At 44.8% G+C, this 13183-nt stretch overlaps 1 protein-coding gene across 3 annotated transcripts in view; it reads left to right on the forward strand.

The window, feature by feature from the left end:
- Window positions 1-200: 200 nt before the first annotated feature.
- Window positions 201-13183, forward strand: part of dph5 (diphthamide biosynthesis 5) — a 68687-nt gene continuing 55704 nt past the window's right edge. For all 3 annotated transcript variants that reach the window (XM_079580977.1, XM_079580976.1, XM_079580975.1), the window contains exons 1-4: window positions 201-478; window positions 4330-4454; window positions 8097-8205; window positions 12776-12896. In XM_079580977.1, coding sequence (XP_079437103.1) covers window positions 341-478; window positions 4330-4454; window positions 8097-8205; window positions 12776-12896 — 493 coding nt within the window. In that variant the 5' untranslated portion in view covers window positions 201-340. The remainder of the gene's footprint in view (window positions 479-4329; window positions 4455-8096; window positions 8206-12775; window positions 12897-13183) is intronic.

A 13183-nucleotide genomic window follows, 5' to 3' on the forward strand; every position in this document is an offset into this window, starting at 1 on the left:
GTAATTTTGTTTCGACCGAATTCAATATAACATACTTTGCGATCAAAACCATTAAAAAACAACAGTATAACAGCCAAACTGTTCTTTAAATTTAAAGGTTAACACTAAATCCCCACTACTTTCAAAGTGGTTCGCTTTTCCTCCGCACATGACGTAACCCCGTCCTTCTTGTCGCGAAGGTAAACACTTCACGACAGCCGTATTCCGCTCCGCACCGTGAGGACCGCACGTGAAACCGCTCTCCTTCAAACCCTGCCTAAAAAGCTTAAACTGTTATTATTTTTGAACCTTTTTGGTTTCCTCCGTGCGTGTGGTCGTGCCCGCGCCGCTCGCCCCCGCCATGGTGCTATACGTCATCGGCCTGGGCCTCGGGGACGCGCAGGACATCACGGTGAAGGGACTGGAGGCGGTGAGGAAGAGCAGCCGGGTTTATCTGGAGGCCTACACGTCCATCCTCACCGTGGGGAAGGAGAAACTGGTGAGAGGAGAGTAAAGTCAAAAGTACTGTAGTAATGCACACAAAGACAAGAATGTACATGTTTGTGTTCTGGTAAACATAGAACATTAGTTATCTTGTAAACACAGACATTTGTGGGGAAAACACAGTGAATCTAATTACAAAGCATGTATGAAATGAATGAACTTACAGGTGACTTTTGGAGCATTTCTGTGACAGTGACCCTGTAAAGTGACCCTGAAAAGTGACCCTGTAAATTGTGAAATCTGCTAAGAAAGTCGTCCCTGAGAAGAATTAGGAGGACACAAAGACAATCCCCATCAAATGTTTAACCCCAGGCCGCTTTAACCATTGCATGCATTTCAGCTTTACCCACATCTGAAAGCTTCTTGACTGGAGCTTACAGCCTATAGGCCAGTGTAACTCCTCATTTGAAAGCTAAGACCTACAAAACTCATGTAAACATCACTTTTTCTGTAAATACATTTAAATAGCCTTTTTTTTGCTTTGTCTTTTTGTTTTGATCACTTTTTGTCACTTTTGTTGCTGTTTTCTGTTTTTTTTGTTGTGTCTCCAACTTGCATTTTCATCCTCGTCTTTTTACCAAGAAGCTTTTAGATTTGGGTAAAGCCACAAGAAGATGTGCTGGGTTCAGGTGGGGCTAAGAGCTCAAGACCAGTTGAAAAATTGTGAAAACAAAAAAAAAAAGCTTTTTTTGTTGTTTTTGAAAACAACAAAAACATTTTTTGCAGCTGATCAAAAGTTGAGGACCACATGCCTTTAAAGGCCCTTCATCATGCAAAACAACAACAAAGTTTTTGGAGCTTTTAGCCATGTTGTCATGCTATTTCCTCATCAAAATTTTCAGAGTGGTTTTTGCTGAATGAAGCCAGTGGAGCAATCCTCCTGAATCCTGCTCTCTCCTGGTCATTAGGTGTGTTTAGGATGAGCAAGGGTCTGCAGGCGGCTGCAGGCAGCTGCAGGCGAGCGGTGCATATCGGTCAGATTCGTGTCCAAGATGGCCCCGCCTCGCTCTGACGCCACCTGTGCGACGGTGCCGTATTCTCGTGAGACCGAGGCGGCTGGAGCGCCTTGGGTCGGCGAGCGAAGTTGCTTTTCTCCGCCTCGCTCGGCTGCCTGAACTACAAAGGGATTGTGGGAAATGAAGTGCTGTAAACACGTTCGCTGACAGAGGACTGACAGATGATTACATGAGTTGTGTTTAGATCAGAAACGTGTTGCCCTGACGCTCCGCAGCTCCTGTGCCATTTTTTCTCATCACCAAAATCTACTTAAATCTGCAGAAATGCTTCGTATTTGACAGAAAGTGCCGTGTGTTCAACATATGGCCTACATTTAGATAAGCATAAGTTTATTATTTTAATCCTAAACTGTAAGAGGAGAGTCTGTTATTTTAGCTGTAGTGATGGGGCGTCCGTCTGACGTCTGGAATCGAGACGAGGCACACTTCATCTTAAACACATCTAATGACTGAGTTGTGACCGTGTGACGTAATGTACGTCATAGTGTCAAACAGGAAGAGCCCGACGTCTGTAATGTAAGGCCTTACGGCCTGATTTTAGTTGATAAAACAGCTTTGTCATTATTTCTGTTGTAAGAAAGAAATAAGGAAAGAAAGAGAGAGAGAGATGAAAAAACGTGCCCGAGGTGTCCACGCCGGACTGCCCCTGCAGAGTAAACAAACACACCCCCTGAGCGTCTGAACTGATGTCATGTTTGCACTGGAAGCTGTGATGAAGGAGCTCTTTCTAACCTACTCTGGACACGCCTGTTCTTTTTTCTTACATAACGATAATGTGGCGAAAATATGCGTTTGGCTACGAGAGGAGACTTTACTTTATTCAACCTTCGTAAAGAAGAGGCCACTCATCAGAAGTTGTTTTTTTCTCCGGGATTCGGCGACTTTCACCAAAATAGTGTTTTCTGTGACTGTCTCTGATGGATGTTTGGTGAATCTTCACCAGAATCAAAGTGGATTCACTTTTATAACCAACGCGAGTCCCATAATATAAACACCCGATGAAGCTGCAAGGACAGAGCGGTGAGTCAATCAAAATGCGTGTTAGCCCGTGTGTTAGCGCGTTTGTTAGCGTGTGTGTTAGCATGTGTCTTAGCATGTGTGTTAGCGTGTGTCTTAGCGTGTGTGCTAGCCATTTATGAAGCTGTGTTGCAGATGTAAGCTCCTTATAACTGTATTGTAACTTCACTTATTGCTGTGATATTTATATTTCTTTTACTGCTAATGTTGCACTGGGGGATCAACTCGGAGAGAGGGGGCGGGCGGAGTTAACTGAATCAAGACGTCTTCCAGGTTGGAAAAATATCCCCAGAAAATACTTATATTTCTCACAAAAATGAGTACTCCATAGTGGGAGATGTACAATACAGTATATCATATAAATGCCTATAGTTTACTTTTCGAATGGCTAAAATAGCATGATACAGGTCCTTTAAAAGGCCAGATGCATAAATGTGGATTCATTGTCATTTTCTGTCAGGTATTCACACTGTCCTGACATCCTGATGCAAAGTCTAAAAAAAGTTGGGTCGGGTTGTTGAGCTGCATAAGCAGAGCCTCTCACAGAAGCACCTTTGCTGCTGAGGTACGTATTTGTAGTTCTTAAAAGATCCTGAGGGTTACTGAACAAAAACAGTCAAATAGAAGACCCAAAAAAATGTCACCAGCGCTCAGCCGGAGGATCCGAGACACTGGACAATCCTCGACCCAAATGAAGGCCTCGTCTCCTTGAGCCACAGAACTGTCCATTTGGACTTTGGAGAGAGACCAAACATGAGGCATTGAAAGGTGGAAGAAGGTCTTATTCTCTGACCTTGATGGTCCTGATGCTTTCCTACATTAATGGCATCACAAGTAGATCCACCTGAGATGTTTTCTATGAGCCACAGAGCGGGGCCGCCATAATGACCAGGGGCCAATGGGTGAGGAAAGTGGTTCTCTTTGGTCCTCATGGCGGGGAGCTGACATTACTGTAGTACCACCCCCAGTGGCGTAGCAAGGTTACCAAGGGGCCCCAAGCAAGAATGTCGGTAGGGGGCCCTCTGGTGGCCGCCCTGTGTGCTGTGCACTAAGAGAGAGGTCGTCTCGTGGGCAGGAGTTGGTCACCTGACAACTCCCATAATGTAGTTCTCTGCATAAGTTTCCCTCAGAACAGAAGATGAGGTTCTTTAGGTCATGAAGTGTTACAATAAACTAGTTTCACTTTAGAAATATAATCTGGTGTAGCCATGAGTAAAAAAAAAAGTCTTTCCACTGCTCATAAGTTAACATTTTAGGGAACCATAGCTCACAAAAGCAGCAGCAGGATGGGGATAAACAGCGCCACGGCGCTTTAGTGGAGACATGGTGTAATTGCAGCTCCTAAATCTTAGAAAGACTGTATTTCAAGTGTTTGATGCAAGTTTATAAAAAACTGGATCAGTTCACGGGGGCCCTTGCCTGTTGGGGGCCCCAGGCAGCTGCCTGCCTTGCCTAATGGCAAGCTACGCCTCTGACCACCCTGGTGTCACATGGCTTTTGTACATCAGCACTTAAAAGTGTGAGCCTAAATCTATGATTGACAGGCTCTGGAGCTCTGTGGAGGCTCGTAGCCGGTCCGCCCGCCCCCCGAGGGCAGGACTTCCTGCCCTTTTGCCCTTTTAAGGAACAGGCTTTGTAGGAGGAGATTGAGCAGCCATGTTACTTTCACAGACCAGTCGGGATCACATGAATGGGGCTGTATGGATTACCGGCTATCTCTTATATATTTGATGTATCTCTGGGACCTTATCCTTCAGTTTAACAATGGAGCTTCAGGTGAAGTTTCACCCTTTATTTCTGTGTGCCCATTTAGGAGGAGTTTTACGGGAAGCCACTGCTGCTGGCCGACAGGGACCTGGTGGAGCAGGGGGCGGACGAGATCCTCAGAGATGCAGCTCAAACCGATGTGGCGTTCCTCGTGGTCGGAGATCCTTTCGGGTGAGTCTGGACCACGCCCCAGTTCATACTGTCACCTGTCCCGAGGAGATTCTGCCCTGCCCAGGCCCAAGAACTGATTGTGGCTCGGGAGGCTGTTTGGGGATATATAGTGCCTCCCGAAAGTATTCATACACCTTGGACCTTTGCACATTTTGTCATGTTTACAGCCCTAAACATAAAGATTTTATTTTGATTTTTTTACTGAACGTTCACACACAAGTAACAGACAACTGTGAAGTGAAAGCAAAATGATACATGATTCTGTTATTTTTCAAAAAATAGAAAAGTGGGGCGTGCATAAGTATTCATACAGCATTTTCTGAGTGCATTAAATTTCCTTTATAACATTCCTAATGACTCCAGAATGTTCACACCTTGGCCTAACGGTTAAATAGAGCGGTAAATGTGTGTAATCTACTCTCAGTTTAATTTCAGCTGTTCTTTTAGGCCCTCAGAGCTGTGGTCGCAGTGTATTGGTCACTAAACAACATAATGAAGGTCAAGGAGCACCAGAGAGGTCAGGGATAAAGCTGTGGAGAAGTTTAAAGCAGCGTTAAGTTATACAAAGATTTCCCAAGATTTAAACATCTCACGGAGCAACTGTTCAATCCATCATTCAGAAATGGAAAGAGTAAAGCACCACTGCAGACTTACCAAGACGTGGACCTCCACATAAAATATTAGATCGAACAAGGAGAGCACTGGTAAGAAATACAACCAAGTGCTCCAAGATAACTCTGGAGGAGCTGTGAAGTCCTGCCGCTGAGCTTGGGGAATCTGTACATGGGACAACTATAAGTCGTATCTACACAAATCTGGCCTTCATGGACGAGTGGAAGAAGAAAGACATTATTGAAAGGAGGCCATAAGAAATCCCGTTTGAAGTTTGTAGAAGTCATATGGAGGACACAGCTCCATGTGGAAGAAGGAGCTTTGGTCAGATGAGACAAAAATTGAACTTTTTGGCCCAAATGCAAAACGTTATGTATGGAGCAAACCTGACACTGCTCATGGTCCTGAGTGCACCATCCCCAGTGTCAAATATACGGGGGGGAGCATCATGCTGTGGGGCTGCTTTTCCTCAGCGGGGACTGGGAATATTGTAAGAATAGTTGGGAAGATGGATGGAGCCAAATACAGAGACATTTTGGAGGAAAACCTGCTGGAGTCAGAAAGAGAACTGAGGCTGGGGCGGAGATTCACCTTCAGCAGGACAATGACCCGAAACACAAAGATAAATCTACAATGGAATGGTTCAATAAAAACATATTAATGTGTTAGAATGGCCCAGTCAAAGTCCTGACCTAAATCCTATTGAAAATCTGTGGAATAATGTGAAAACTGCTGTTCACAAACGCTCTCCTTCTAGAGCTTGGTTGTTTTGTAAAGAGGAATGGGCTAAAATGTCAGTCTCTACATGTGCAAATCTTGTAGAGTCAAACCCCAAAAGACTTTCTGCTGTTATTACAGCAAAAGGGGGTTCCACAAAGTATTCATTCATGCTGTATGAATACTTATGCACGCCGCACTTTTCACTTTTCTATTTTTTGAAAAATAACAGAATCATGTATCATTTTGCTTTCACTTCACAGTTTTCATAGTCTTGTTTTTTAGCCGTATTAGCTTTGTTTTCATTCATTCCCAGGGTTCAGTGGTTAGCACTCACTATATCATTGTCCGATGTTCAATAGTTGGATACAAATGTCAAATTTGATATGAATAGAAGTGAATGAATCGAAGTTTTTGAAAGAGGAAAATCCATGAACAAATGAAGCTTAAGTCTATGTCTCCTATAAAACAGAAATGACATTTGAAAAACTTTATTTTCTTGAAAGATACGACGAGGTCAGTCACAATTATCAGAATCATGAAATAACTCAAAATAGATCAAAAACAGTAACAAGGATAACATTGCACTGGGTTAGAAGAGCCAGGCACAAGATGGCCGCCAGAATCGCCATTTGTTCCAATGTATTACTATGGTCATGTCCAGGGGTTAAAGTGGGCAGGAAACCTCCAGAACTGAGTTCCGCCACCTTGGGTAGTGAAAAAAGTGCGTCTGACAGACAATCACCAATGCCAAATAAACTTTGGAGAAGAGTGCATGGAGATGATTGTTAATTTGCTGAAGCTGCGCTGGACAGAACTGGAATATTCCTGTGTAACATCTGCAGCAGCTCAGTCCGCTCCCCGTACCTGTCTCAATATAACAGTATTTATCATAAAATCATGAACTTTACAGACATAAACTAATCCATAAACGTCTCTCCCCAAGCTTTAACCCATATTTTATTTCTTAACAATCGGCCTTATATTTTCAGTTTTACAGATTCATTTAGGAAGCATAATGAAGAGAAAAGGCGATTAAACAGTGCGGGGTTACGCTGCGATGTCGGATTATTTTACACAATCTTTCCTCTCATCTGATCCTCTGAATCTGCCCGGTGTGTAAGGTTAGTCTTCACAGCTCAGCATGAGGAACAGGGGCGGAGCTGACACAGGCAGCACAGGCGCTGGGCCCCACAGCAGAGGGACTGAGGGGCCCCACTGGGAAACACTTACACAGGATTTTGACAGGACATAAAAAAACATAGGGCTGATTTAAACAGCATGTACTAAACTAACTAAAATACACAGGATTGCTCTAAATTTGATCTGATCAATTAAAGATTTCCTGAATAACTGTTGCTCTAACTTTCTGAGAGTATCTCAAACCAGAGCACACATAATGAAATGTTATTCTGTAAAATGGTTTAGAACTTATTTTAAAAATAAAGCAATTAAAAGACCTAAAGATAAAACACCTTCTGTTACATGTAATCTCTACAACCTTTCATATATCAACCTGATGTAGCGTTCTGAGTTTTTGAGATTAGAGTTCCACCACCTCCCAAAGTCCACTTTAACCGGCCACGTCCTGTCTAGACTTTTATTCAATATTTTTTGCTCTTTCTACTTCCATGGATGTTGTGGCTTTTTAAAGTGACTCTGGTGCGTTCTTAAGTAAAAGTGAGTGATGACATATTATTGACAGACCACTATTTGATAAGTATAAATGTGAGAAAGTTCACAACACGACATAATGTGTACAAAAGCCCCAGACAAACCGTGTGCAGGGTTTATTAAAGGTGATCTGTGGATGAAAAGTCCATCCCAGGGCAGCTGCAGCTACAGTAAGAAGGCTTTTTCAAACATTCTTTCCATGTGATGAAGAACGTGGCTCTGGAGCTGCTGCATTGTTTCAGTCGAATCATATCTTTGAGGTTTTGGAAAATTCCTGGAAAAAGTGCTGCATTTTGTCAGTCTCACTTCATCTGCAGCGAGAGCTCAGACCATGACCACTGACCACACGCTCCGCACAAGTAATGACAGGCTGAACTCTCTCCCTCCTCTCTCCATCTTCAGATCAGCCCACAATGTTTTTTCCTGATCTTATATTTCACAAAATAACAGGCGTCTTTAACCCCTGAGTGACCACAGTGATGCAGGTGGAGGTTTCTTCGAGCAGATTCTCACAGAAAGAAGCCGAAGAACCTCAGTTCAGTCACACTCTTGTTATTGTGGCGTAAAATATTACCGCGTGTAACTTTTACTCCACTACTTTGAAAGATAACATTTGAGTACTTTTATGTTGTTCTTCAGCGCGACGACCCACAGCGACCTGGTGCTGAGAGCGGTGCATGCTGGGATTCCGTACAAAGTCATCCACAACGCGTCCATCATGAACGCCATCGGCTGCTGCGGCCTTCAGGTACCTCCGAAAGATCAGGCAAACCAGAACCCTGGGACATACCAGAGGGACTGAAGCATGAGGGATCTGCATCACACATACAGAGAGGCCAGGACTCGATCAGGCGGATAGGGATCAAAAGTGAATGTTGAGAAATCCATTTGAAACTAGCTGTAGATTACTGATATGAATATGAGAACATGTATGGCATGTTTTCTGTCATTTTATGTCCAATCCTTTCTACATCAACTCGAATACCCGGAAGTGTAACTGTCTTGATTTAGCCTGGCCTTAGCCATCCGTAAACTCCGGTGAATTATAATTTCCCGACATGTTCGTCTGGGTCTGATCTCAGTGGCCGGCTGAATTTCAACTTATTAAACTTCAGTAGATCTGTGTCTCTTGGCTAAAAACATGAATTCCAAATGCTACTGACCCGCGCTGACTGACCAGCAGTGACTGGGTGGAGTGTTCGTTGTGTAAATCATGGCTATCTGTTGTTTATTTCTTTATTTGAGTTGACGCAGAAAAGACTTCAACGTAGTCAACAAAAGCTTAATTATTGTATTCTCTTTTTTAGCATAGTTGATAGTACAGAATATTTAAAAGTGCAAGTCTTGATTTTGCATTTCCCTTTTTCAATGGAAAATATAATGAACACAAAAGTACACGGACCGAGTGACTTAAAGAGTGGAATGAAAATGGCCCTAGTTTAGTCCTGTGTATATTTCTCCCATCTTAAAGGAATAGGCCACCGTTTTTACATACTGAGATATGTTCTTACAGGCCACCGTTTTTACATACTGAGATATGTTCTTACCTGAGCTTTGACGAGTTCTTTAGGACCTGTCTGATCTTCCCCAGTGCCTTCAGTCACGTAAACACAGCGCAGACGGCGTTAGCATTTAGCCTCTCCCTCTCTCCACTATAGCTCCAAAACAGGTCAAGATAGAAGCTACCAAGCTCTTCCACGTTTTCCCTATTTAAATATGGTTACGTGAAGTGTTCCACTACAAAGTATAATACACAAAATTAAACAATGTGGATTTTCTAAGCGGATAAAAGGGGGAACTATATTGTAAGGTGTAATAATACCAGGAGTAATTTGGCATCCGCACAGTGAAGTGAAGATTACTGTGCGGATTTCGAACTACTCCTGGTATCATTACGCCTTACAATATAGTCCCGTGGAAGAGCTTGGTAGCTTCTATCTTGACCTGTTTTGGAGCTATAGAGGAGAGAGGGAGAGGCTAAATGCTAACGCCGTCTGCGCTGTGTTTACGTGACTGAAGGCACGGGGGAAGATCAGACAGGTCCTAAAGAACTCGTCACAGCTCAGGTAAGAACATATCTCAGTATGGAAAAACGCTGGCCTGTTCCTTTAAGCCACTGCTGTCTCCCTCAAAGGAAATGATCATATTTGGATTACCACGTCATCTCGGTCACAGCCTTTCATGCTACACGTGGATACCAAACCAGTCAGTATTTGTGAATGAATGACAAAAAAACAGCATAAAATAAGCTTAGAAAAATGTATGTTTTCACCAGCCGTGTCTTCTTTAAAGAAACAAAAAATGATCAAAAAATTGCTTTGCTTAAATTTTACGTTATTGTTTATTTTGTTTAATGTTAATTTTACACATTTTTGCGCAAAATTGGCCATATTTGTTGAATTTACTTTAGTGAATCAACCTTTTACTTCATTGCTCTGCTAGATCTGTGTACAAATGTAAATATTGGTTGAGTGTGTGAAGGTAGACCAGAGGAGGCGGGGCGAGGGTCAGAGGGAACATGTTTGTCGCTCAAAGCCATTAAAAGTCTAATGATTATGCTGAATAGGTTTCCAAGTCCGGGCTGGTGTCCATCTGCTTCTGGGACGCGGCGTTTACAGAGTGACAGCGAACGCACCGCTGCCCCAGACCTCATCAATAACACGCTGTCAGCATCAGCCAATCACAGCGCGGCATTCAGGGGTCATTAACTCCAGACCGACCAATCACAGCGCGGCGTTAAGGCCTCATTAACATAAGCACACAAACAGATATAGTTAATATGCTAATGAGGAGGCAGTGCATGCAAATGAGCCTCCTCTGGGAGCCATAGGACCAGGATGCACTGCTGCTGCCCCCCCCCCCCCCCCCCCCGTATGAAGAGTCACAATTTAATTACAATAACAGTCATGTCTCACCTAATCGTTGAACCGGCTGATTCTGGATCACAGATTTACCTTTATGTCTGACATTCTGACTGAAAACAAACTAATCTAATCATCACATCGCCCTCTGACCTCTGGACCAGGACTGAACCAGGACTGAACCAGGACTGAACCAGGACTGAACCAGGACTGAACCAGGACTGACCCAGGACTGAACCAGGACTGAACCAGGGCTGAACCGGGACTGAACCAGGGCTGAACCAGGACTGAACCAGGACTGAACCAGGGCTGAACCAGGACTGAACCAGGGCTGAACCAGGGCTGAACCAGGACTGAACCAGGACTGAACCAGGACTGAACCAGGACTGAACCAGGACTGAACCAGGACTGAACCAGGACTGAACCAGGACTGAACCAGGGCTGAACCAGGGCTGAACCAGGGCTGAACCAGGACTGAACCAGGACTGAACCAGGGCTGAACCAGGGCTGAACCAGGGCTGAACCAGGACTGAACCAGGGCTGAACCAGGGCTGAACCAGGACTGAACCAGGACTGAACCAGGACTGAACCAGGGCTGAACCAGGACTGAACCAGGACTGAACCAGGACTGAACCAGGGCTGAACCAGGACTGAACCAGGGCTGAACCAGGGCTGAACCAGGGCTGAACCAGGACTGAACCAGGACTGAACCAGGACTGAACCAGGACTGAACCAGGACTGAACCAGGACTGAACCAGGACTGAACCAGGACTGAACCAGGACTGAACCAGGACTGACCCAGGACTGAACCAGGACTGACCCAGGACTGAACCAGGGCTCAATCAGGACTGAACCAGGACTGAACCAGGACTAAACCAGGACTGAACCAGGACTGACCCAGGACTGAACCAGGACTGACCCAGGACTGAACCAGGACTGACCCAGGACTGAACCAGGGCTCAATCAGGACTGAACCAGGACTGAACCAGGACTGAACCAGGACTGAACCAGGACTGAACCAGGACTGAACCAGGACTGAACCAGGACTGAACCAGGACTCAATCAGGACTGAACCAGGGCTGAACCAGGGCTGAACCAGGACTGAACCAGGACTGAACCAGGACTGAACCAGGACTGAACCAGGACTGAACCAGGACTCAATCAGGACTGAACCAGGACTGAACCAGGACTCAATCAGGACTGAACCAGGGCTGAACCAGGGCTGAACCAGGGCTGAACCAGGACTCAATCAGGACTGAACCAGGACTGAACCAGGACTGAACCAGGACTGAACCAGGACTGACCCAGGACTGAACCAGGACTGACCCAGGACTGAACCAGGACTGACCCAGGACTGAACCAGGGCTCAATCAGGACTGAACCAGGACTGAACCAGGACTGAACCAGGACTGAACCAGGACTGACCCAGGACTGAACCAGGACCGACCCAGGACTGAACCAGGACTGACCCAGGACTGAACCAGGACTGAACCAGGACTGACCCAGGACTGAACCAGGACTGAACCAGGGCTCAATCAGGACTGAACCAGGACTGAACCAGGACTGACCCAGGACTGAACCAGGACTGACCCAGGACTGAACCAGGACTGAACCAGGGCTCGATCAGGACTGAACCAGGGCTCGATCAGGACTGAACCAGGGCTGAACCAGGGCTCGATCAGGACTGAACCAGGACTGAACTAGGACTGAACCAGGCCTGAACCAGGACTGAACCAGGACTGAACCAGGACCGAACCAGGGCTCGATCAGGACTGAACCGGGCCGGTGTTTTCCCAGGTCTGGCCTTGGTGGTCTGGTCTGGGGCGAGCGGAGCGGGTGCAGGTAACGCCCAGGTCGCCCTTTGTGTTTCTTGAACATGAAGTTTAAATTGAGGAAATGCAAATAATAAGCTCCAATTTGCATTTGTAGAGGTCAAATAGGAGTCTTAATGTTGACGAATGCTCTGAATAAGTGGTCCTCCCATTGAGACTTTTACCCACGACTTTAACACATTTCTATTGCAAAATTGATTTAGTTTAGCTCCATTTATCCTGCGATGTCAGATCAATTCCTAAATAACTGAAGTAATATCGTCAACACCAAACAAAATGCATTAAATTAGTTATTATGGTTCTTATCCAAAAATCTGTGTCTGTGTAGGTTTCCCCTGCCACTAAAAACATGTACAATAGGCCAGGATGAATGAGAGTGTGTTTGAGAGTGCACATGGGGGACGACGGATGGAAATGAGCCCATTCATTAACTTGCACTGTCCCGACCAAATAAACCAATAAACTATAAACTGCCGCACAACATGGCCTATATTAACCCATCACTGTTTACTACTTTACTACTTCTCAGAATGCATCGGGAGGTATTTGAGTGCACTGTTTTTTTTCTCTGGACATTCAGACAAAATGGTGTGATGTGTGACCATGATCTTCTCTGTGTCTGCAGCTGTATAACTTTGGAGAAACCGTGTCCTTCGTGTTTTGGACCGAGACGTGGAAACCTGAGAGTTACTTCGACAAAATCTGCAAAAACAGAGCCATGGGACTGCACACGCTCTGCCTGCTCGGTGAGCCAGATGCCCTCCCAAATTATTATTATTATGATGTTCAACTGATATACAGGGATACGAATAAACGTTCAACTGACGACAATAAGAAGATATTTTAGCGCTGGGACAAATACAACAATTTCAGTCTTTTTGTCATTTAAGGCGAGACACTTTAGGTGAAAGTATTGATGTTTCACACAGTGGTCGAAGTGGAGATTTGTATCTATTTTCCTCCCTTCACATCTTAGTTTTCATGTCAGATATAAAAATGATGATGTTTATTTTATGATGTTTTGTCTGCGAGG

Source organism: Gobius niger, assembly GCF_951799975.1.
Source record: "Gobius niger genome assembly, chromosome: 22".
Classification (NCBI taxonomy): domain Eukaryota; kingdom Metazoa; phylum Chordata; class Actinopteri; order Gobiiformes; family Gobiidae; genus Gobius; species Gobius niger.